The sequence below is a fragment of the Augochlora pura genome, chromosome 7 (assembly GCF_028453695.1).
Source record: "Augochlora pura isolate Apur16 chromosome 7, APUR_v2.2.1, whole genome shotgun sequence".
NCBI classification, from domain to species: Eukaryota; Metazoa; Arthropoda; class Insecta; order Hymenoptera; family Halictidae; genus Augochlora; species Augochlora pura.
Window position 1 is genome coordinate 35,206,248 of NC_135778.1, and position 24,642 is coordinate 35,230,889.

The following is a 24,642-nucleotide window of genomic DNA, read 5'->3' on the forward strand; positions in this document are numbered from 1 at the left end:
TAGAGTTACTCGCACCTAGGCTCACAATAGCATAACTGTATTCGCGGGGTCCATGAGTACTTGTATTATTATTAGAGCGAGTATTTCGAACGATGATTTACGCTACTGCTATGGTGTTAACGTGTGGTTCAATTTCGTGAGATAATTTAGTCGATGCTCTTATCTATCCTGATGCCGAATAGCACATGCTGACCGACATAGTTTAGTAGATTGCAATTCAATGAATGGATGGAACAAGGACGATAGTAATTCGATCCAATTTCACTGACCAGGTGAAGAGTCTTTCTTTTTAATGAGAATATATACGTGGTGAAGGTCGAACGTGACAGTAAATTACATTTTCAGATTATACGTCGTATACGGGCGTCTCTCATAGATTATATAGCTGTTCATCACGCCGACCATCTATCCATCCATTTTACCCATCCAAGTCGAAGACGATGCGTCGTTCTTCGGCAGTCTCGCGCCGGCTGTCGTTCGCAGCGCTCGCTCTTCGGTCCCCGTTCGCGTCGCGTGTTTCTTCGGATGGTGACAGCAAACCCGTTTATTCCCTTCGAGCTAAATCACACACACGTGCCGCTGCACTAACTGACTCTGCCACTTTGTAAGTACCGTAAAACGGCAATGTTTCTACGATGCAAAACGCGAATTGTCCCCGTAATTGCCAGCTATTCCGGACTGCATTCTAGAAATCACGCTTCACAGGTGTTTATACCGTTAATCTCAGCTGCATCACGCTTGTTCTTTTCATCAACTTGAACTTTCCAACGTCTACCTTCACTGCAAAATACTTCGTCTTTTTGTATGCATAATGGGTCAACAAATTATTGGAACAACTTGCATACTTATTATGAGCTTCGTAACTACCTCAAGCTAAAAGATTGTTAATTACCGAAGGTTAGGCCAAGGTCAACGAACATAGTAAAGCTAACTGTGTATGTTTATTTTGCAGAAATTGAGAAGAGGACTGAACGTTGACAGGTGTCAGGATCATGGATTCTCACTATGGAAAACCGAAGTCCACCGACAGTGGTCCATGGTTGGATCTACGTGGGACGCCACGAGCCATAATCACACCAGGTGGGCAGACTCAGACAAGTATTTGGAGCGCGACAGTGCTCTCTGAGACGCGGGCTGAACGTTTTGCAGCGTAGTCGGCGAGGATTCCCTTGTTACCTAATGGAACGCGAACGGCAAATCAAATTAGCAGCGATTAGGTCAGAAGGTTGGCCGTTGCGGTACGGAGCAAGGTCGTCGCGGATCGAAAGGCGAATCGTGGGCCTCCTACTATCCGTTGCTTAGCTTTATATATATATCGCGATTTCTCTGTTTTGACCATGTATTCTGCCTGTTAGTCTCTTAATCCTTAACATCTATTTAACGTTTGATATTATTGTAATAACATTATTAACAAACTTCTATTGAAAGACATATGAGCACCAGTTAGAATGCAGCGGACGTTAGCGGATTAGATACGAGCTTGACAAAATGCGACAGGGTGCGATGCGTATTTCAAACTGTTCTTGTGGCCATAGCGTGGGGAGGGTGAAACGCCACGAAATAGCGAGCGTGAGACAGTGGAGGGAAGAACGGAATGACGGCCAGAAGAGGTCACTCACGGGATAATGTGCCATGGAATGGTATGGACGTAGCCAGTTCGCATTGAACTGCCGAATCGCGCGGATCGAATAGAGTTGGATCGGAATACTCCGTTCACTTGTTTGCTTCCCAGTCCGTTCGCTGTTTTGCCCGTTACCGAGGCTGTCCGGTCTCGAGGTGCAGGCGTTTTACGGTTCGCCAACCGGGGATCAGTGGAGGCTAACATTGGATACCTATGTGCAGGTGCGACCGCCGATTCTAGCTTCTTGTTCGTCTTAAAGGTGCCCAAGAAATTGTCAGGGTATAGAAATTAGCCTAGAATGTAGGCCAGTTGGTTGGTGTTCCTAACACAAAGTGTAAGCCAAGGAAAAAGTCTATTACCGCCACACCCTACGACAAGAAACGAAACGCATCTTACGGCGACTGTAATTCTATCTACAAATTCGTCTAGTTCCTGTAACAATGTTAATTAATACAGCGGCCAGTCGTTTCTTTCCAAGGACTATTGTAAAGACAAAAAAGTTAATATGTTTCCTCAATAGGCTAGAAGGATCAAACGTTGAAGAATCGATTAGACTTTAACAAACCTTGCATTGTTCTGTAATGAACACAACTGATCACAGTCGATATTGACGTGCTCGGGAATCGCCGGGAATTTGTCAGTTCGCCAATTATGTAAGAGAGCGCGCGATTCGAGGAACGATCCACGCCAGGAGAAATTCCAGTTCCCTTCGCGCGCAGCTCAACCGTGAGTAACCGGTCGTGTATGCACGCGGTGTGTCCAGGCAGCATGCACAGATCTACGGAGTGGATATTTTGTATCGTTATGTATCACAGCATAAAGGCGCGAGCAATTCTACGAGCACGTTTATTAATTCTTCTGCCCGCGCACGGTTCGTTTACCCGTTTGATTATGAATTACCGTTGCCTTCGACGCTTCTCTAGCTCGTGCACACCGTGCGCTGGAAACCGTTCACGTCTGCCGCTGGAAAACACGGGCGTTCGCCGAGCATAACGACCATGCGCGGACCGTTAACGAAATTTTCTATCGTTAGAATTATTTTCTAAATCGCGTGCTGTATCTCTATACGGTTCATGTGTTGCACGGTTTCATTTCTTTGTGTTTGACCATTTTCTACTTTCTCTCATGGCATGTCTATAGAAACAAAATTTTATTATAATTTTAGAAAAGTTAGTGATAAATTAGTAATGCAGTTAGTTGAATAGCACAAGTGTTGAAAATGGTTGTGATAAAAATCTATTGATTAATAAAGTCGGTTCTGTCTTGGCTAGATTTTAATTTTTGCAGAACCAGTATGTACACGCGGTTACAAGTTGATCCAGAATTGTATCAATGTTTGTAGGACTGCCTACTGTAAGGGGTTCAATACTGTATCATTTAAAATCTATAATTTGACCAAGCAATGCTCTGGAACATTGCTACAAATTCTCATGGTATACTCATTTCTATCAAAGAGTTACGTATCACCTTGTGTATAATACTGTTTGAGCGAACACGACTGCAGGGTGGTACTTACGTCCGTATGTGCAGAACGTAGTTACGTACCGGGCATGCATCTTTATTATTAGCCGAGAACCCGTACGAACGGCTAGGGTTCGATGAACCTTTACAACTACGTATACGGGTCGCGTACCCTTCTGATCGAGGTATACTCGTTAAAAATCATCCGTTCAGCACCGCTGGTGCACGATCGTCCTGCACTTTTCGTGCCTGGAATTATTCAGACGCTGGTTTAATAATGCCGCGCCCGCCCTCGATAGAACATCGCGACATTTGATTAATTACGTAGTAGAAGTAGGTGGCGATTCTCGAAAGCGTTATCTGTCTTCTCCACGAATGACATGTTCCCAGACACATATCCATATATACGTATATGTATTGGACTTATCACCAGCGATTCATTTCTTATCACTTCACCTAAAGTTCCATAATCTTCGGTGCGAGCAGTATCGCTTAGACTGCGCCTGCAAACGAACCTGGTACTAGAATAATGCTCGATTGCGTTAAGATTGATGCAGCTGAGAGATATAGTGCGGTTCCTCTGTTTTCGTGAATCATCGACGTGCCGTCACTGCTAAAATGATCCGGCAATTACTGGACGCTTTGGGAGGATCCACGGTACAGCCATATAGTCGAAATATGGGAACCTGTCCTTGTCGCGATATTTCTAGCTGAAAACCGTCTATTCCCGTGATTCCGGCATAGGTGCACACCTCTACCTACGTTGCCACGCACCGGTCTCGCGTTTCCGAGTGACGTCCTTCGTTTCTATAATTATTTGCCGCATGTTTCGTTTCTAGCCGCAAAAACAGATCGAATTATGCTCTAGTAAAAGAAGATATCCTGTCAAGGATGTTACGGTTGCGGTTTCGTCGCTTTTCTCGAACACCATTCGCATTGATTCTTCTTTATCCGTCGAGCAGAATTAGCGTTAATTTCTATTTTGTTTTAATACACATCGATTCTATTTCACATGAACTTGTTTCTTTCAGGCTCGAAGCGGAATGCCCGTGGGATCGGGCGGGCGGATATCCTCTAAACGCGAGCCAGGCGGATCAGCACAGATCTCTGACAAGTCCGCTGAAACTCGGTGAGAACTATTATTCTTTTATAACATAACATAAAGTGTTATAGAGACAAAAAGCTGGGAACGCTTCAACGCCTGTGAATACCATTGCGAAACTCTATGAATCGAAACCTATGACTGTCTTATCTCATGTTTGTTTGTTTTGCTTGACTAATGCTCAGTATACAATTATAATGACGCCTAAGCGTATTTTGTATGTATCTTGCTTTTCAATCACATTTTTACTTTCGTATGAGAAAATATGAATGATTGTATCATAAATGGGTTTGTTATGGACAGATTCCATATTGAACGCTTCATAAAAATTGGCCGAGAATTCTACTATGACCTCAAGTGATAAAGTAGAATTTGAATATTACCATGGGTAACATCTTACTCTACAATAGGTGGCGCCACAATGACAGTTCGGTACACTGCAAAGATTTCACTGTACGTCCCTGCACACCCTGCTACATTCGTAATTAATTAATAATTGATTATTTGAGTCAAACATAGTTGGATAATTCCGAGTTTTTTTTTCTTCTAATCTATATTGTTTGAGATCGATGGTTTGGCAACGCTACAACAGCTATCTTTGAATTTAGGAAGAAATAAAACAAACAAGGTTCGCTTTGTCCATAATTTATCAAAGAAATTCGGCGAACCAATACATAGTTCTCCAGAAATGCCATCATCTATATCACACTGTTATCGAACTTGCTTTGCCCAATAACAATCTCCGTCGTCAAGTTTCCCGCTGTATTTACAACGGAGCAAACTTCTATTTCTATCGATATTTCGATTTATATTATAAACGTTGGAAACAGTAAAGTATTATTTTAATGATTGGGCAAATGTCATGGAAATTAGAAGATGGTTCCAACATCGGGGATATAGCTCAGTGGTAGAGCATTCGACTGCAGATCGAGAGGTCCCCGGTTCAAACCCGGGTGTCCCCTTAATTTGTTTTTGCTTTTTTTTTCCCTACAAATACAGTGATTAACAAATCAAAGTTGTAAAAGATTACGATTGGGAATTTTTTTTTATTTTTGTTCGGCCCAGAAATATTAAATTAGGTACAAAAAAATTAATTCTTGTTATTCACGCTAATTAAAAACAAGTCATTTGTAGAATATTGAGAATAATATTATCTACGTTATTTACGATGTGAAATCGATCTGATTCACAGGAGATCGTCTGTAATAGATAGATTGAATGACAGGGAGCATTGACCAGTGGTCAGCTGTTACGGTGACCTCATCAACTCGTAGCTTTGCGATTAATATCGCGATCGTTCGGTGCGTTAAAACCGTTAAAACAGGTGTTTCACGTATTTGAACGAAAGGTTCGCTTAACCCAATGCAACCGACAACTATCTTGACGATTTTATCGCCTGGCGTTGTCAAAACGTCAGAACCCGTCGTTTGATTGATAACAAACGATTGCCGCAGTTCCCTTAACTTATGCAACCGCGAAACACGTTTAGTGTCTCCTGCCCCTTGACTTATGCAACCGGGCAAAGTGCTGTTAGAACGGTTGACCTGCTTACAAGCACATAATCTTGTTTCCCATACCTCACAAATATTAAACGCGGCTAAGTGATTTTTGCGTACTATGCTTTTTCATAGTGCCTGCAAATGTCGAGCAGATCTAAAATGATAATTGTTTTCTTTATTGAAAGACTTTAACCTGTAGCTCGAGCTACTATGCTACGTTATTTACAACCACCACCACTTTATCTTCCGCATTACGTCTTCGCAACGCCAAGGATGTTACGCAATGCAATACTAACTGCACCTACTACACTACCTACATGACCACATTCAATTCCTACATACAATATCTGCCATATTACTTATACCACTACTGGTTCATTATTTTTATGGTTCTCCCTATCGTGCGTTCACTGTACTACTTCAACCGTATTTACTACATTTATCTAACTGTACCTGTATTGACTGTATTACAGTTAATACATGTATTATTGCAGTGGAGATATAAGGATATATCGCAGCAATTCGACGATTTTATACTATACATAGTGGCGCAGAACGCATACCAAAGCAAAACGTGGCATGACCTTGAGACAGTCACAAGTCCAAAATTTCTATTGAACGACGGCTAACGGTGATCTGTCTCGCCATGGATTTCAGATCCAAGTCGGAATCAAGGCTGGCGTCCGGCGTTGGGAGAAAAAGGGACGCGTTCACGTCGCTTTTCAGCCCGAAAAGGCCAGCGAGCAGGAAAGCGAAGTATGCTAGCGACGGACACCTGCCGAGGACAGTGGACCAGCCAATAAGGTGAGTGTACCGAACCATGCTGACCGAATGACTCAATTCTCTAAGAAAATGGGTGAGTTAGCACTAAGTCACTGAAAACAAACTCGCAATTTATACACCTGAGGATGCTGGACCAGCTCAACCGTTGCTAATTACCGTCGACGTTAATTACAATCCCTCTCATACTGGTGATCCGTTGCATTTTCTAGGTAACCGAACTTGGCTCGCTCGACCCAGAAAAGTGGAAGTCTTTTAGCAACCACTTTCTCCTCGTGTCCAGAGTTGGTTCTATCGCCAGCGAACATGCGTCAGATTTTTCGAAAACTCACCTAATCGTTGCGAACAAGCCACCAGAAGATTAAACGACGTCAATTGGTCGGCGGGGAGAGAACCCGGTGACTTCATCCACTGATTCGTTGCTCGTTAATCTAACTAACGCTGCAAGCTAAGGTTATTACCTCGAATCGTTCTGATGTAATATTTCATTGATAAGTGCGCCGATCTTTACGCCAATGCTACCTGATAAACCGAGCTTTAGATTCCAAGCATCTTCCTCTTCAAACAGTCAAATCAGGAACACAATTAGATTTTTCTTAATTTGCTAGCTTCATCAGTTTTAGCTCTCCTGTTTTAGGGACCCAGGAAAACCGTTCTCCTGCTCCCTGCTCATCTCCATATTCAAGAACATTCATCGTTTTACCTAGGATCCAAGCTATCTTCCGAGAACTCAGATCTCTTATGGGTTCCTGTGTCCGCATCGCGCGCACGTGTCTCCTCGGCTTAACGATGTCTGCTCTTCTTGTTACTTAATTAGAGGTCGAGCATGCCGGTTCTCGCGAAGTCCGGAGAGCTGGCGACCGCTCTCTCGATTCTCAGCAGACCGACGACCCACTCTGACACTCTGACAATAAGACCGGCACTCGACCGGCGTCGAACGACCTACATACCCAGTGAATCAGAAGTCAATGAGCGTTGCTTTAGACTTGGAACGACTCCACGGATGAAGCCGAGCTGCTACCGAATTTGATCCGTGCCGTTCCATCACTCGGACTGTTGTGACCCCTATTATGTAACAAGACTCTCTTCCTCGAGTTTTCAACATCATCATTATTTTAGAACCGCAAAATTGCCAATCCGCCTTTGACCTCCTGCAGCTTTGTACGAAAGAATTGTTACACTCTGTACAGTCGTTCGCAAAGAAAGAGTCTTTAAAAAAATTGCATAATATTCCAATCTATAAAAGTAGCGACTTTGCTCTTGCTTAGTATCATGCTACAGAAATTTGGAAACAGAAGGGGAGGAGAAAAGAAGAGTTATTAAAATAGAGTGCGAAGAGGCTGTGAATGGGATCAAGGCTGACGCGAGAATACACTTTCGCCTCGCTGTTGTGACCGTCGAACATTCGAACGGACTTATCCGGGTGTAGAGCTCACGGGGAAACTCTTCTGAAGAGTTGCATTGCCACCACTATCTTCGAAGAAATTGAGGAAGATACGGTTATCGCCAGGTGTGACACATGACAGTTGTAGATAAAGAATTCCTGCAAAAAAAGACCACCGCAAAAGACTTCGAATCCATAAAATTGCAATTCTATGAAAATTACTTCAAAGACAAATTATTCAGCTAAAATATGCCCTGATCCTGGCTTCTGTTTTAGAGGAAAATGCTTCAATGTCTGTGTCTGTCCAATGTTTCCAGTCTAATCAGTGTTTGCTTCGACGACGGTCACTGTTTAAACAATGATCGAGCAACTGTTTGCGCAAATAAAGCGCAGGAGGAAAGTCGCAGCGTCTCGGCAAAGTTTTCGGCTAGATAAATTAATAAAGCTACGTTAATCAAACGAGACTGTGCTCGAACGACCCAGCTGACATCATGCTGCCCCGTTCTTTTAATCCCCATTTTCTCTGCGACCAACTCTCAATTGACTTTGCCCTTATTCAAAGGCCAATGTGAGCGTCGCCTGACTTCTTAGCCCGCTTTCATTCATTCGGGGACGGTGATCCCTGGAGTTTAGCCAATAGAAAAACTCGGCATTCCACAATACAGTGTCTTCTCTTCTTACAAGGCTGCTAATTTAAATAACAGAATTATGGCCTGTTAATCAGACGAAACTATTATAAGCATTCATGTACTTCGGATCTTGAAGAGTATTTTAAAAGAACTTTAACTAACAAGAAGAATGCAGTAGCGCACACGCACTACAGCACAGGCGACTGCGTGGAATATTAATTAAGGTATCAATAACGCTGGTCAGACGTAAATACTTGGCTGCATCGATCAGTCCACGAGCATCTACCATTGATATTTATCCGGCGTGTCGTGAGTGCGCGCGCTCGAAAAATACTAACGTAATCATACGGTGCCCCGGACAATTAGGGGACCTGTAGTAGAGTGATTTGAGGGGACAGCGAAACGCCCCGCCTTGCATACTGATTGCCGAACCAAGAATATACTCGAGCGTGGCCAGAAGACTTGCATGGGAATGACCGGGTGCAGACTGCAATCTATCTGCGAGTTAGAACGTTCTTCCGGATGAACTTCTTTCATTGGTAAACCTGGAAGCTTCTCGACTAATCTCGCAACCACTATTCTGACATCGCGTTCAGAGAATGGTGACCTTGCTCAGTTAGGTCTCTGACCCCATCCGATCATTAAAAGTAATCCTCATTCTTTTCCTAATCTGAAGCAGTCTTCTGGAACACAGAGACACTATTCTAACAGTTCTTGGTTTTTAGGCTGATGAATCATCGAAGACAGAAAAAAGGGAGTACGCCGACCGTGCAGGGACTTTCGCAACACCCAGTACAATGACTCCATTATGAACAGAGCTCCGTGGTCCCGTCCTGGGCCCCGGGTCTTGTTTCGGGCAAAACGTTTCGGCGATATTTCGGTCCCTCCGCGTATACATATAGACGCGATCTTGTTTCATTCTTGCTGCGAAACGACGTTCCAAAGATATTCTCCATGACGAGGAACATCGCCATGACCTCACCGCCATCGGGCAGACTCATATTTCCGCTAAACTCGGGGAAAAAGCGCGACGCTGCATACCGGTTCCATAAGCGGACACGTGCACCGCGACTGCACTGTGAACTGCAACGCGACTGCAACGATAGTGTCGCGGACACGGGCCCATTACTGCGAACAAGCCGGCTTTACGAGCTTGTTAGACTTAGATTATGACGCAGCGCGATCAGGTATATTGGCAGTTATTCGCGCCCGCAGGTTAGTGCCGGTGTCGCGTTTTCCTTCTCGTAGAATCGCGGACGAAGTCATCTTGCACCACCGGGGATAGGATTTTTGTCTATCTGATGATTCCTCGGCTGTCCTCCCCCCAGTCCGCATTACTGATCATATTGCCTCAGCTCACCCGGTACACTCAGGTTCCAGTTCCTCGAAGTCACGAGGATGCTGGAAAAATTGTAATTAATTTCAAGTGTTACCGTCTAAGTTGTCGACTGTACCTTGAATCTAACAGTCTTCTAATGATTTTAGATTAGGCATATTCTGTAGGCCAGACACGTAGCACCACTGAATCAGTCTAACAAAATCAACGTTCTCTGAAGTGAACTAGTCATGATCCAGCGAAGCTTGTAAATATAGAGACTCGTGTATCTTATCACATTCTTGATAGGTGTGTGTGAAAGATTGGACATTGATATTAGAGGATAGTTCTGCGAAAGCTTAAACCTCCAACAGCATGCTCCTGTGGACACTTACAAAAAACATGACCAAAGTGTAAGGTCCCTCGAGATTAGGGTCAAGGGATGAAATTCCCTGAAATTCTGGATCAGAGCAGGAATTATCGTGAAGTGTAGAGCTCCGGTTTGCTACCCCTAGAACTAGTCAGGAATGCGGAGTTAATGGAACTCTGTTTGTAGGGGGTCGCCGCGACCGTGGGTCGTCCCTGAAATAGTGAGACTCGACTTGTAGCAGGTAGTCCAGTGTGTCCCGGAGAAGTTCTGGCCACCGGGTACATACCATATGTCGACCGTATGAGAAAACTGGTCGACGGTGAGACGTCTGCAGATTCCGTGGCCTCCTTAAGCAGCTTCTACTTCCCTTCCCCAGCCTCGGCGCTTGTCTGACCATCCTCCGCGAAGTATGTACTCGTTCCCAGAGTGCCAGGACCGGGGCCGGAGCGCACAGGCTGTCTTAAGCCCCACCAGTTCTCCCGCGGCAATTATCCCTCTTTCTCTTCATCCTCCGTGTTTGTTCTTTCTCTTTCTCTCTGGCTCTCTGCTTGGTCGGCTGAAAAATCGACCAACGAGACGAACGATCGAGCCGCATCACCGGCCCAATCGAATGCCCACCGACTTCACGAAACGCTAGCCTCTTGTCCGAGAACGAATCCCATGGATCTCATCAGACTGCAGATTGAACAGCCTAGCGGTTCGTCGCTACTTCATGGACATTTAGTCTTCTATGAAAGTATACATTGGTGTAAAATGCTTTCAGTCGTTAAAAAATGTGACACGCATCTTCCTGTGATTTTAAATGCTGCAACACCTGATTGATCGGCTATCAAAAGAATGCAATTGGAACACTTCCGAATGTTCCCTTATACAGTAGATTGGAAAGAGTCTTTGCTCTGATTGGAGAAACTTGATAGAATCTTGCGTAAGAGAAATTTCACTTCCTCGACCGGATGAAAACTAGCCTTCCCAGATGGGCCCTCCATCTTTCCTGATAGGTCGATAACGATTCATGGGGCCGCTTGAAATTCTAGAAACTCGTCTCCCAAATGGACCTTGCATCGCATTTAAAAACATCTTTAATTCATCTTGTATCATACAGGATTCTGTTTAGCAATGAACTTTCTCCTGTTCTAACTGTTACTTCATTCCCTATTCTGGTCAGCATACCTATCACATAGGCATTCTATTATTTTTCATTCCCATATTACGTCTGTTCCTTAAGGAACAAAATTTTTATTAAATAATGATAAGTATTATGAACTCTTTTAAAATCAGAAAGAGGTACGCGGTAATACAAAATTTGAAGGCGTTAGACTGTCAAACGTGTTCCGTAAAAATTTCTCAATTTATTCAGTCAGGAAACCCAAAACGGGCCTGATGCGCATACAGCCCTGCGCTGTCACAACTAGGTGGTGGGGGTAGCGTCCATAGTGGGGGATAGTCGCGAGCTCCAGTTTCGTGTTCAGTTACCGATGCATCTTCGGGGGGTGAGCATCGTCTTCGGTCGTCCATTTTTTGCATCTCGTTCTCTGAAAGTGAAACAACCGTTCCGATCTCAGTGACGTTTTCCTCAGTGATCACGACGAAGATGAAACGTTCGCGGCGACCTTTGTCGATCGCGATCCCATTCGATATCTCCAATGCGTTCGAATGATTTGTGTGATCATTCCGAGTGTCTTCGCCCCGTGACATGACCGTTTCTGGATTCCATCAAAACAGTGCTAGAACGTTTCTCGAGCAGGTTTACGTCAGATGAAATACTTGAGTGCTAGCAGTGGCCGCGCGCGGCCGTAGATTAGCCAGCGAATGCAACAAGTGGTTGGTTTTGGAGGCTGAAATGGAAACGAGACTGTGTCTGTTTTCCTTGATCTCAATAGATCATCCCAATGAACCAGCTCCTCCTGGCCAAAAATTCTGAGAGGATCCTCGTGGGGACAAAAGTGGCTCGAGGTCGCGGCGCGGAGCGGCGTCTTGCGCATATCTTCTTCGAATTCTTCGGTGAACTCGTGTCATACGCTACAGGGAGAATCCGATCATCTCTCCCCTCGCCGCACCCTGTCTAACTTCGGCTACCATGAACTGGAGAGAAGATATTTTTCCGGTGTTTCTCTTTTCCAAATCGTGAAAGTGGTCTGTGACTCTCCCTCTCTCCCTCCCTCTATACAGAGAGGATCCTGTACGATCACGTTAACCGTAACGTGATAGCGATCGTCGTAGGATTCGTCCTAACAGTTATCGACTGAGTGAGCCAGTCAGGGTAGATTCTGAAATGAGTTTCTTATCGACCGGGATCGCGTTTCATGCGTCCTATCCCCGTGCACGAGGATCGAATGCGATCGAAGACTTTTTCGGATCGTGTCCGTGTCCGTGCTCCAAGACAATGTTCCCCAAACGTGCGTGATCTAGCGAGACGTGTCAGGCGAAGCGGATCCCCGTAATCGATATCCCCCGTGGTTCGGAAATATGAATTTACGATTGAGTGCCTAGTGAAACGGTGACGGTCGACCATGATGAAGTTCAAATCGCTGTTTCGCAGAGGACAACAGAACCAACCGGCGCAGCAACCGCAGCAGCAACCAACGCAGCCGCAGCAGCAACAGGAGCAACAGCATATCCCGCTGCGTCAGGCTGCCAGCGCCTCCTCGCTCGAAGCCAAAAACGAAAATCCTACCGTGGGGAACTGGGGCTCCCTCGGTAAAGAAGGAGCCAAAGGGAACCCGAAGGGAAACTACAACTCGAAGGGACCCGCGAAGGGTTCCAGGATGCAGGAGCTTGAGCGTGAGATCGAGGTGTTGCGCAAGGAACGCGGTCGACTCGAGTCCAGTCTTAGGGAGGCATCCTGCGAGACTCAAAATCTTCGCGAACTACAGGCCGAGCTAACTTCGATCAAGGTAAATTACAATTACATACGCGGACGTGAAGGGTGGCCTCTCACGAATCGGCTGCCCTCGATCCTGCGTCTACGTCGACCTAACCTAAATCATGGAACTTGTTGTAACTTATATCCCGTTATCTGGGGCAATATCTTTTTCGTTGTTCTTGCGAGATCTTCTTACTTTAATCTACGATAATCATAATTGTTATGAAGATACATCAAAGAGATTTCAATGCCAGTCTGCCTCTCGTTTAGATCTCCCTCTCTTATTTGATCTCTGCGCGTGGTCCAGACTCGATCCTCCCACCTGAATCTTCTATCCCCGACGTCGCACGTCGCGTTATATCGTCGACCTTACAAGGAAAACAAACACGGGGGAGACACCGTCGTTCGAGGGCGGTTTCGAACCGCCATCGAGCGGTTGTGATTCAAGGCGAACGTGGCCAGCGTGGGTGATCCGTCTTTTTTTTTTCTTTATTTCATCTCTAGTCTATATGTATTACAGAAAAATGGACATTGCATAATCTCATAGGCTCAGTCCACGATACTGATTAATTTTACAACCATTTCACTTCGCTACGCTGTAACTAGAATTCTTGCTTTCTTTTTTTTTTCATTATCGTTGTTTTCGTAACTTCACTTATCGACTCACTTAGCGGCTCATTGTCACACAGAAAATATATAGGAATGCGTTAAAACTTATGTCAATACGCTTTATTGCACTCTTCTGCGATCGAAAAATTTTGTAATCGCAATCGTTCGTAGAACTATTTGAATATCACTGATCGTTCGACAAGAATTCGGGGAAACTTTCTTTTCTGTTTTGATTTCTTTGTCGATTTAAATTGACGCACTTCTCAGAAAAATTTTGATAGAACCCAAACCACATTTTCAATGTGAACACTATACTTTTGAAATTCTTAATATGCTGCCAATGTGCCGGCACATTGAAGATTAACATTGAAGTTCCGCGTGTTTCAAGTTTAGGCAGGGGGCGCGAAATGTAGGGATGTTTACGAAGGAAGGAAAAGTTTGTGAAGCGAAACGACCGCGAACGCTATGAAAAAACAGTGTCTCTCTTTGTCCACGGTAAACGACAAGGGTCACCCTGCTTTTGTAATTGTTTACGTTCGCACGATGAATTGTGAATTCAGGATTGTCTGTTTGGCCTTTTAAATATTTAGTGAAACGGTCGTTGTAACGGTTTGCAGACCTAACCTCGATCAATGACACTTATTGCCCGCGTTTCTGCTTGGGATCGTTAAAAAATCATTCGCCTTGAATCGGTGAACGATTTCTCGGTATTGTCACGATACACCGTGCGGCTACGCGTATCGTATTTCCTTATATCGCTTGGCCCGAGTAATTAGAGTCTAGTCGGCCTCCATGTTCTCTTTTACATAAGCCATTTCAGCATTGTGTTTTCTTTTTAAGAAGAAAAACATTTTCACGACGAAACTTTGATATGTTATTTCTAATAATATTTTTAATTATTTGTATACCTCTTGTTTTAAATTATAGGAGCAGCACAGTTTGGAGTTAGAACGTCTGTCAGAGGAAAACGAGACTCTTCGTGCTAGACTCAGAGACGTTGCTCATTCTCCATTATCCGATTCAGAGAAGCAACAGCTGCTCTTGGATGCATCCAGGCTACACAATTCTGCACCAGCATCCATAGCTATACCTCAAGATGAAGCTTCTACCCCTGTCATGTCCATGTCCCACGATAGTACTCAGTGTACCACACCAGATTGGGACAAACACTCTTCCAGTTCTGTATCAGAAGTTTCTGTCGCATGTCTGCAGGATAGAATATTGCAAATGGAGGAGACGCATTACTCGACAAATGAAGAATTGCAAGCAACAATACAAGAATTAAGCGACTTACAAGTATGGTTTTTGAGTTTACAAACGTTTATGTACATGGTTCTAAGGTGTACATAATAATTTCTTATTTCTTATTTACAGGCACAGCTTACCGAGCTGCAAGCTGATAATGAAAGGTTAACAGAGGAAAAGGATGTGCTTCTGGAGTCGTTATGCAGACAAACAGAGAAGTTGGAAGATTCCCGGTCAAAGGTGGACACGTTACAGGGTCTGCTTTTGAGGGAGGAGCAGCCTCAAGAGTCTTCTAAAGGATATAACACAGAGAGGGAACAGAAGCTAGTAGATCTTTTAAAAGTACAGCCACTGACAGATAATATTAAATCAACACAATTGCATACGAAAGTGTACTTACCAGATTCATTGATTATAGAGCGCTCAAGAAGAACGAGAGTCGCTACTGCAGAAGCAAGAAGAGCTGACCTCTGAGCTGAAGATTCTTCGAGCCTCTGCAGAAGTCAGTGCCACGGAAACAGAGCGGCTAACAAAGTGCGTTCATTTATTAGAGTCGACCGTGGAGGTGGCAAGCAATGAGCGAAAGCAATTGGATATGGAATTGGCAGAGGCTAGGCAGGAAGGAGCGAACAGGAGCATAGAAATTAGTAGGCTAGCTACGTTACTAGAGAATGCACGCGCAAAGATCGAGGAATTAGAACAGTCCAGGCAGGTGGAGAACAAAAGCGAGGCTGACGAACTGTTGGACGCTGCGAGAAGAGAGAAAGACACCTTGGAGACACAGGCAGCTGCCCTTCAGGAGCAACTAGCTCGTTCTCATTGTGACCATGATCGTCTTAGAGATCAATACTCGCAACTTCAGGAGGAGTACAAAGTATGAACCTTTAAAGTAGAACAAACTCTTAGATAAGGAGATACTGATTTAGGGTAAATATTTTAGGTAGCGCGAAACAATGCGAAATCAGCCATCGACGACTTAGAGTACCGATTGAATCAGTTGAAAGATGAACGTTTGTCTGTGAGCACCGAGTTGCAGCTTGTTAGGGATTCCCTGGCGGAATTACAGGCGCAATGCCAGAGGCATTTAGAGGACAAAAGGGAGCTAAAAGCTGCCTTGAATGAGGCACAACGAAGAGAACGCGAAGCTCAAGCGAGACAATACGAACAGGAGAGAGCTCTGGCTGAGGAACGGAAGCTGAGGCAAGAGGAGGTCGCCGAGTGGGAGCAATTCCAAACGGATCTGTTGATGACTGTGAGAGTCGCGAATGACTTCAAGACCGAGGCTCAGAGCGAATTGGAGCGGGTTGTGATGGAGAACAAGGCGCAGCGGGATAAGCTCAGAGCGCTGGAGGCTCAGCTCGATAAACTCAACAAAGGTAAGTGAAACGTACAGTCGAAGCGACACTTTGTTCCCAAACGGATAGACTTTTTTAACATGCTCTTAGGAAAGCGTACAGCGTATTCCAGTTTGTAATTTTCTTTTTGCTCGTCGTCGACGAGCCGGAGTATTATTAATGCAATATCTGTTGTCTGTTTTTTTCCAACTTTCATTCGGATGTCAGCCAGCACTCCAGTCCCCCAATGTAAGACATATGGTAGCTTGACCAGAAGTAGGCGCAAGCCTGCAAGCAATATATTGAAACGTGGCCGTACTGTTGTTAAGAAGCGATACGACTCTAAGAAATGTGCACTAAATTCTAGTATGTCGAATATTAAAAACGATTCGGATTCATGTCACGCAGATAACTCGAGAAAGCTCGAGGAGCCTGAGGGCCCGATCGCTCCGAAAATAATTAATTTAAACACGGAACCGCATGATAACTCTAGATTACAGGGTTCTAAGCAGCCCGTACAATTGGACGACAAACTCATTTCTGGCGAAGAAATCGAATTTTATCCTGCCTTCAATCTGGGCACGGTTCTGAACAGCCCAGAGGATTCGCATGTCCTACAGAATCGTACAGATGACAATAAGAGGTCCGACGAGCTGTCAAAAAGTTCAGAAGATTATCCAAAATCAAATATCCTTAATGTAGCTACCGCTGAGAAAATCGCAGTTGCAAAATCAGCCTTGCTAAAAGATATTAAAAGTATTCAGAACGTAGGAAAAGATTCCTACGGCATCAGTATCTCGAATAGCAAATTTTATGTTCCTATGAATTACGTTTTCTCCGGTATGGAGAACGTGATGGACGATTTGAAGTTTGAGGCGGATCCAGGGATGAGAAAGATGTTGCAGGAATGTACTCAAAGTATTAAAGAAAAAGAATCTCCTACATTGAGCATATCTACAGAGCTAGAAACGGACAAGGAGAACTTGTCCAAGGAATTTGATACTATGTCTAAAGAAAAGACTGTTGGTGAGAGTTTCCTGAATAAAAAGCGCAAGCTGCTTTTAAACAAGACTGAATCCAGCAGCGAAATCGGTTCGATTTTAGATACCGCTCAGAAGAACATTGACTCCAAGACTAATATGTGGAACAAAAATGATTCAGGCTCTCTGGAAAACATCGATTTCAGTGGGAAATCCAAAAGCGAGAAGGAATTGTTGCTCAATGACTACGACAGTATTAAAGGAACTACCATACATTACAGGGATAAAACAAACCAAATATATCTGAGACCACGTAGTGCACCAGTTGAGTCTTACGTACATAGGAACACTGATCATCTGTATCACTCTAAAACTGACACAGGAATTATGAAGAAAGAGAAAACTGTATCACATCCTATTCTATCTTCCTTGGAAAATTTACTTAGATCTCCTGATTCCTTGAATTCATCTCCAACACAGAAAATATCCAACGAGTTGCAGAAGAACAAAAACTTGAGTCTGTGCGAAGTAAACAGGTTAAAACGTATGCAGTTTATGAATACGAATCTGTCTGAATCGGATGGATCGACTGTGGAACAGCAGATTGTGAGTAATGAAAAAGAATCCACAAACGTAAGTTCGAATGCCAAAGGCAGCCAGAATGATTTTGCGTTCACCGGCAAGGATAAATCTCTGATAGGGAGGACCTCGTCTTTAAGAGAAAAATTTGAGACGATCATTGAGGACGTGGAACTGAGACCAGGCCGGCAAATAGGTACAAAACGCGACCGTAAGTCGGCCAGTAGTGTGAAAAACGTGGTTGCTTGCATCGCAGATTCGATCCCATATATTGTCTGTCCTGGTTTCTTATATATTCTAGCAAAAGAACACAGAACTTCACCCGTCTCGTTTTCTAGACTCAATAATTCTTCTAGGTCCTACCTCTTATCACCTCACGTTGTTTAAAATCAGTAACCACCACCACTACCACACATATGTTCTCTAGTGTTGTCTCGTATCCTGAAACACACATATGCATATTATATGTGTGTATGTATGTATTATGTGTATATATACATATATATATGTATATATATATTTGCTTCATGTTTTGTCCCTCGTCATGTACCATGTACATTGGTAATACAAATCTTATGTAAATACAGATCTGGTAAACTCTATGTTAAGAATCGAGGTCTCGATGAGTTTTCCTAGCGTTTCTTCTCTGTTTTTTCCTTTTTCTTTTTTTATTTCGTTTATATTTGTGCTTTCTTTTGATTACATGTAAACATAGTGCTTATTGCTTTATTTTTTGTTTTCTCCGTCGTTGGTAGTGTTGTGTGGACGATGTCAATATACTGGCAATGCTTTCAGCTAATCAAAAGGTGATGCAACAGCCGCCCCAGAGGCCAGCCAGCACTCCGACGGATACACAGCAATGTGTGCTGACCAGTGTGCAACAAGAAATAGCTGCTCGACGCAAGGCGAACATTTCAAGGCAGGATTCGAGGCTGTCAGTAAAGTGTTTGATAGAAAGCATCGAGAACGCCACCAAGCAGGCTAAAGCAGGTACATAGAATTAAAGAGATTATCCTAAAATCTACGCCGGTTTGTATTTAACAAACATGCGTTTTTAGGACCTGAAAGCCGCAGCAGTTCTACCTCCTCCCTTAATTCTATTGGGACAAACGACATAATGACGTTGAAAGCTCCGCTCAGGGATCAACAGCAGATTAATAACTTAATCTGCACTGCGAACTCAACAAATAACAATAAAACACAAGCAGTGATAACGAGAAAGCCGTTGTCAGGTAATTTTAATCATTAACTAGACACAGGTCGATGCTCTAGCGCTACCTAGTCATCAGACAAACATTTTGCTACATCGATGGGTTTACATTGCAATCGTGTTTTTCTATAACACACAAAACACACTCGCACGCTGTCCACGCTTGATTAAACAAAACTATACGTTTGAATACGAATCGAAAGCATTACATGATAACAACTCAGCCACGTTTTCTTCCAATGATTCCAAACGCAGAGACTAAGTCAACACCTGTGGTGTTAAGCCCTGGTGAGCTGATGGACTCTGCTGCTTTGAATGCCAAGGCAATCGACTTTGTACGTCGCAACAGCGTGACAGACTTGTCGGAGCGCAAAGACCCTCTTTGCGGACTGATAAAGAATGGAGGCTCGAAACGAAACGCATTGCTCAAATGGTGTCAGAACAAAACGTTAGGCTACCGGAATATCGATATCACGAATTTCAGTAGCTCGTGGAATGATGGCCTAGCGTTGTGCGCCATCCTCCACTCTTACCTCCCACAGAAGGTACCCTACGATACGTTGACGCCAGTAGAGAAAAGAAGGAACTTCTCTATTGCTTTCTCCGCTGCTGAGAGCGTTGGTATACTCACCACTTTGGTAAGTTTGATTAGCGTCGCGTAAGCAGCTATATCTTCATCACGCGTTGCACAGACGAGACACAGTTCTGTCGTCCACTTATGAGGCAATTTTGGAAAATTTACTGATCTTTATATACCATAAAAAACTTTGATGGGTCCTCAGCACTATTATAGCTCTTATAACTGCCGTCATTCCTCGTAGATGTCGCCACTATTCCTTGTCTGTGCCGTTGTTCCCCCATGGTGAATACTCCAGATTCCATTAATGAAAACCTGTTCTTTTTTATAGAACATAGGTGAAATGTGTCAATTGGAGCGACCTGACTGGCAACAAGTCATGACGTACGTGACCAGTATTTACAAACACTTTGAAACGTAATGTGTTAATGGTGTGTGGTCGGTGTTCCGTGTCACCGAGGCGGGTCCTCCTCTCCATTCAAATGAGAACAAGATCATCTAGTCAACCAAAAAGCAGAAGTAAAAATTTTCTATAGGTCAAAATTTCGCGAAGACTATTTTTATGGATCTTACCAAGGATCGCTGGATCAGCACTGCCTACATCCCGATTGCAGTTAAATAGCAGTCGCGAGCGATTCGAAGCAGAGAGTACTCGTTTGAAGACTAAACACCAAATGGAATTGCTTTTCATTCTTTTACTATGAGACTGAGCATTTATATACACACGCATATATGTATATAAATATATATAAATTATATATAATATAATATATATATTTATATATATTTTTCGCTTGACAGTATACTTGTAGTATAGATAGTACTACGTTACTAGTGTACTGTATAGCGAGAACAAGGACAAAGAATTAGAGGCAGGGATTTTGTAGAAACCGTCGATTTAGTGGAGCAAAGAGGAAACAGACGAGAATTATAAGCTTTACCGATGTCTTCTGCGTGTGAAAATGCATGCTTCAGTGCCTCCTTGGCAGAGCCAACAATATTATTACATACCACCGTTGTGTGCAAAAGAATTTTTCTACACCACGTGGTCTTTTGCATGCTTTATAATGAAAAAAGGAACAAAAGCTAACGAGTGTGTCGAGTATTTCCGTTCCTCGTACCGTGAGTATTTTTGTACTTGTATTATTTTTCGAGAAACTTTTTTGTAAAGTTTACAAAACCAATGTACAGAACGAAGCACCTTAATTTAAAAAAGCGACCTAATTTATTATATTAGTCAGGTTTAGTAGACTACGAGAAAAAGCCGGAGCAGCAAATTTTATTAGAGAGCATCGTTTATGTTTCTATACTCATTTTTGAGATATAATAAGGAACGAACGAACGAATATAAGTTCTCTGTGATATAGCGAAGAAATAGCCCCAAAACAGAGATAAAAGAAACGTTATCGTTATTGCTCTTATTATTACTATTACGATTATTATTATGATTATTACTACTAATATTACTATCATCCTCATCGTCATTGTTGTACCATTGTAGACAATATGCTGTCTGACATAAAACAATAAACTTGCCTAATGCTATTTAAAAATCTGCAAACGATTTCACTCTAAAAGGAACAGAATTTTATTTTACAACCAAATAGAAGTAAGAAATAGTTTTAATGATTCTCAAGATATTTACATAGTATTTACAATTATCAACTTATCGGCAAAAAATTATATCCTATCCTTTGCTTCTCTATCTCAGTGTTTTAGAGCAACGTCATTTTCAATTACATTAACCAATTCATTCATTCCTTTATCACGATTCGCTCACGTCCATTTTATCCTGATCTTTCTCTCCCGAATAATACTCATTGGTTGGCTCAACCATCTTGTCAGTGTCCTGTGTATTCTGTCTAGAGTCTGGATCAGGCTCTGGTTGCCTCTCCTCTTCAGGTGGTAGAGCATCACAGGGGACGTCCTGCATTTGAACGCTAGGAGAGTGTTGTATCATTTTCAGATTATCATACACGTGCCTCGTGATTGCTTCTAAATACTGTTTGCTGTTGGCGTTATCCTGTCTCGTTACAACGTCGGGATGCAGGGTGAAATCAGGTGCAAAGTACTCTAAGTACTCCGTGTAAGGCAACTCGTTGCTTATTTGTTCATCGACTAACAAAGAGGTCTCATACGTCCAACAACGTGCAACATTACGCAGGGTATATCCACCCCCACCTACAGTAAGCAGTGGAACGTTCAAGTCTCTAACAAATTTCACACACTCTCCATGTCCCTTTGTACTTAGGCTGAAGCAACCAAGACGATCGTTTGCGAGGGAGTCTGCACCACATTGTAGCACAATTGCTGTAGGCTGAAAGAACTCCATCACATGAGATATCACAGGCTTGAACACCTGTACGTAAGAGGTGTCATCGATTCCCTCCTTCAGTGGTACATTCACAGAGTAATATCTCCCACTTTCTGCACCAATTTCGTACATATCTCCGGTTCCAGGAAAAAAGTAGTTTCCATACTTGTGAAATGATACAGTCATTACTCTGTCTGTGAGGTAGAATGCCTCCTGGACTCCATCACCATGATGAACATCTATGTCTATGTAAAGAACTCTGGCATGATATTTCAACAGCTCCAAGATTGCTATCACAATGTCATTGATATAACAGAAACCAGATGCTTCAAACTTCTTTGCATGGTGCAACCCACCACTCCAGTTGATGGCTATGTCACAACAGTTGTTGTTCAGTTTTGTAGCTCCTTCTAAGGATGCTCCCGTGTACATGGAACAGAAATCAAATAGTCCTTCGAAGACAGGGCAGTCATCTCCTACATTGAAGTGGCTAAGATATTTCGTGTATCCTTGCAAATTCTGTGGCGTCACTCTTTGTAGGAACTCTACATATTCGTCAGAATGGAAACGACACATGTCATGAGTACTGGCTCTATAGGGACGGTATATCTGCATTTTTTTATGCAAGCCATAATTAAGTACGAGACTGTGGATCACAGAGAGTCTATGAGGCTTCATTGGATGGCCAGGACCATAGTGAAAGTTCCCAACGTCAGGATTATAAAAATATGACACCTTTTTGTTGTAACTCATATTTGAGGTTACCGCAATCAAAACAATATATGTAAGAAATATAATGAATAAACAGGAGGTCTTCGTTGTCAAGATATCTGGTGTGTCATCATAGAAGACAGCTAATTCGAATTCACGACCTCTTTTTCTATTCTTATTTTACAAACTCCAATTTATCGAAGATAGAGGTTAGACAAGTCCATGTATTGTTCTTCTGTTTGGTATTTGCCTTGCATGGAATCAAGTACGTTAATCTTCACTCGGAATTCTTATTAAACAACAAGTTCACAATAAACAACAATAAATTTTGTTCAACGATAATAACCAATATTATAATTTCAGCGATGTATGTTCATGTACCTTTTTTGACAGTTTTTAAACGCCATCTAAAAGGATGCATCCGAAATAATTGATGCTGAGGAGTTACAGACCACTTGCCCGGACATCAACTGCATTTTTTTTTTTAAATATAAAACGATTTTAATTAAAATTGTTTCATAGTAATATTAATCGCTAAATTAATTTTATTAACGTTTATGAAAAATCTTTCAGCCACATATGAATAAAAATAATACTATATCTCTGCTTTGGCGTAAAGTAGCTCTCATTAAACGTCAAAAATTTTAAGAAGTCCAGAGATTGAGGAACGCTAGTTCAAACATTAGCTCGATTTACAATGAAATATCATCATCAAGTTTGAAGTTCTTTCCCAACTTTCAATACGATTAATAAATTGAGCAATTTGTGTTAGTTTTCATAAAACATTTGTAAGTGGAAGCTGCGGTAAATTGATCGGCTGTAACGCGGCCATTCGTATTTTCTGGACACTGGTGGTGACGGTTGGCAACGAGCAACGACGCTCTTGTAACTGCTTGCAACGTACTCCGAGGGATGAAGACGATTTCGTTTGGTGTTCATCTTATTTATTTGCAATTAGTAGTACAATTCTAATATAAGTTGAAGGCGTCCAAGGAATTCTAATCGATCTACAACAGAAGAGGAAAGAATTGAAAACCATGAGACCGGATTCGCGAAGCGTTTCGTTCACGTTTCACCGAGAGGTTCTGAGTGTGAAAAATTCGCCAGAGATCACTAAAAACTCGAAGAATTTGAGGCGTCGGCTTCAGGATCGCTTTGAAAAGGACAAGTCCAGCGACTCGTGCAAAGAGAAAACGCCGAAAGACAAACAGTCAAGTGATCGTGGCTGGAACAACTTATCGCTCGGAAATATGTCAGCGGATTCTCGAAGAGCACTGCGGAGCGGGGCCGAGAAATTATCCAAGACGATATCTTCTGTACGCACAACCTTTGGAACTATCTCGCAGGTCTAACCAAATCAAATATTAGTCATTTCTGTAGTTGTACAATTTCTATTCAATCGCGGCTACGATATTTCTAACAGCATGTTCCCATTTTAGAAATTCAAGAGTTCAACACGCAGACGCCAAAGACTAGAAGAACAACAATCACCAAACAGTATGTGCAAAATGCAAACTCCTCAGACACGTTCTCGTCAGCTATTAGGAAGAACCCCAACAAAGCTATACAGTCCTTTTGGCATTGAATCCCCGAGACACGCATGGGATAAGGAAAATAATGAAACACCGGTGCACGCATCCCCAGGATCAAACAAACATTACATACAATGCAGGCCATTCCGTTTAACAAGAAAAGGATTCTCCATGCTGAGATAAAATTTTCCCCTGGTTTTAATAAGATTTCCATAATGATCTCTTCACTCCCTAGCAACGCATTCGAAATTGCGTGCCTTGTGCAACTTATAATTGAGTTATTTATTGGATTCTCCTCAAGGTAGCAATTTGTACCTATACACAGTTATCGTAACGTATTATCTATGATATTAAGCTGCTTTACATGTACATTTAATCTATAATGTATAATTTATACCTTTTTATACATATTTATATTGATAATTACTACAGATGCAATATCAAATAAACATGCAGAACAAGAATATTGATCGAATATAAAAGCAATCAAGATTTAATATTATTATCAGTATTATCTGGATTTTTAT

The 24,642-nt window shown here is 42.7% G+C and overlaps 3 protein-coding genes and 1 non-coding gene across 9 annotated transcripts; 3 read left to right on the forward strand and 1 right to left on the reverse strand.

Annotated features, from left to right (window-relative positions):
• Positions 1–443: 443 nt before the first annotated feature.
• Positions 444–21,110, forward strand: LOC144473204 (cytospin-A). 6 transcript variants are annotated; one of them, XM_078186864.1, is made up of 14 exons: positions 444–604; positions 953–1,842; positions 4,114–4,211; positions 6,341–6,487; positions 12,701–13,055; positions 14,561–14,929; positions 15,008–15,220; positions 15,297–15,752; positions 15,819–16,254; positions 16,441–17,982; positions 18,567–18,761; positions 18,830–19,003; positions 19,237–19,619; positions 19,890–21,110. In XM_078186864.1, exons 3-14 carry the CDS (start codon positions 4,126–4,128, stop codon positions 19,977–19,979), a joined length of 4,446 nt encoding a protein of 1,481 aa, XP_078042990.1. In that variant the 5' UTR covers positions 444–604; positions 953–1,842; positions 4,114–4,125; the 3' UTR covers positions 19,980–21,110. The 6 variants fall into 6 exon arrangements, with proteins under 6 accessions (XP_078042990.1, XP_078042988.1, XP_078042986.1 ...); XM_078186862.1 differs by having other exon boundaries at positions 953–1,080; XM_078186860.1 differs by lacking the exons at positions 444–604; positions 953–1,842 and adding an exon at positions 3,701–3,739.
• Positions 5,075–5,146, forward strand: Trnac-gca (transfer RNA cysteine (anticodon GCA)). Its single transcript has one exon. It is a non-coding gene; the product is annotated as a tRNA-Cys (tRNA).
• Positions 21,111–21,183: 73 nt separating the features above from the next.
• Hdac3 (histone deacetylase 3) lies at positions 21,184–23,074 on the reverse strand. Its single transcript, XM_078186867.1, has one exon. It carries the CDS (start codon positions 22,623–22,625, stop codon positions 21,324–21,326), a length of 1,302 nt encoding a protein of 433 aa, XP_078042993.1. The 5' UTR covers positions 22,626–23,074; the 3' UTR covers positions 21,184–21,323.
• A 529-nt stretch (positions 23,075–23,603) lies between these two features.
• Positions 23,604–24,299, forward strand: LOC144473207 (uncharacterized). The gene is made up of 2 exons (XM_078186879.1): positions 23,604–23,929; positions 24,023–24,299. Exons 1-2 carry the CDS (start codon positions 23,621–23,623, stop codon positions 24,296–24,298), a joined length of 585 nt encoding a protein of 194 aa, XP_078043005.1. The 5' UTR covers positions 23,604–23,620; the 3' UTR covers position 24,299.
• Positions 24,300–24,642: the final 343 nt, after the last annotated feature.

Coding starts and splice junctions, on each gene's coding strand:
- LOC144473207 (XM_078186879.1), top strand. CDS start 23,621: ATGAGACCGGATTCGCGAAGCGTTTCGTTCACGTTTCACCGAGAGGTT. Junction 23,930..24,022: donor CCTTTGGAACTATCTCGCAG/GTCTAACCAAAT, acceptor TTCCCATTTTAG/AAATTCAAGAGTTCAACACG.
- LOC144473204 (XM_078186860.1), top strand. CDS start 3,701: ATGATCCGGCAATTACTGGACGCTTTGGGAGGATCCACG. Junction 18,762..18,829: donor CACCAAGCAGGCTAAAGCAG/GTACATAGAATT, acceptor ATGCGTTTTTAG/GACCTGAAAGCCGCAGCAGT. Junction 19,004..19,236: donor AACGAGAAAGCCGTTGTCAG/GTAATTTTAATC, acceptor TTCCAAACGCAG/AGACTAAGTCAACACCTGTG.
- Hdac3 (XM_078186867.1), bottom strand. CDS start 22,625: ATGAGTTACAACAAAAAGGTGTCATATTTTTATAATCCTGACGTTGGG.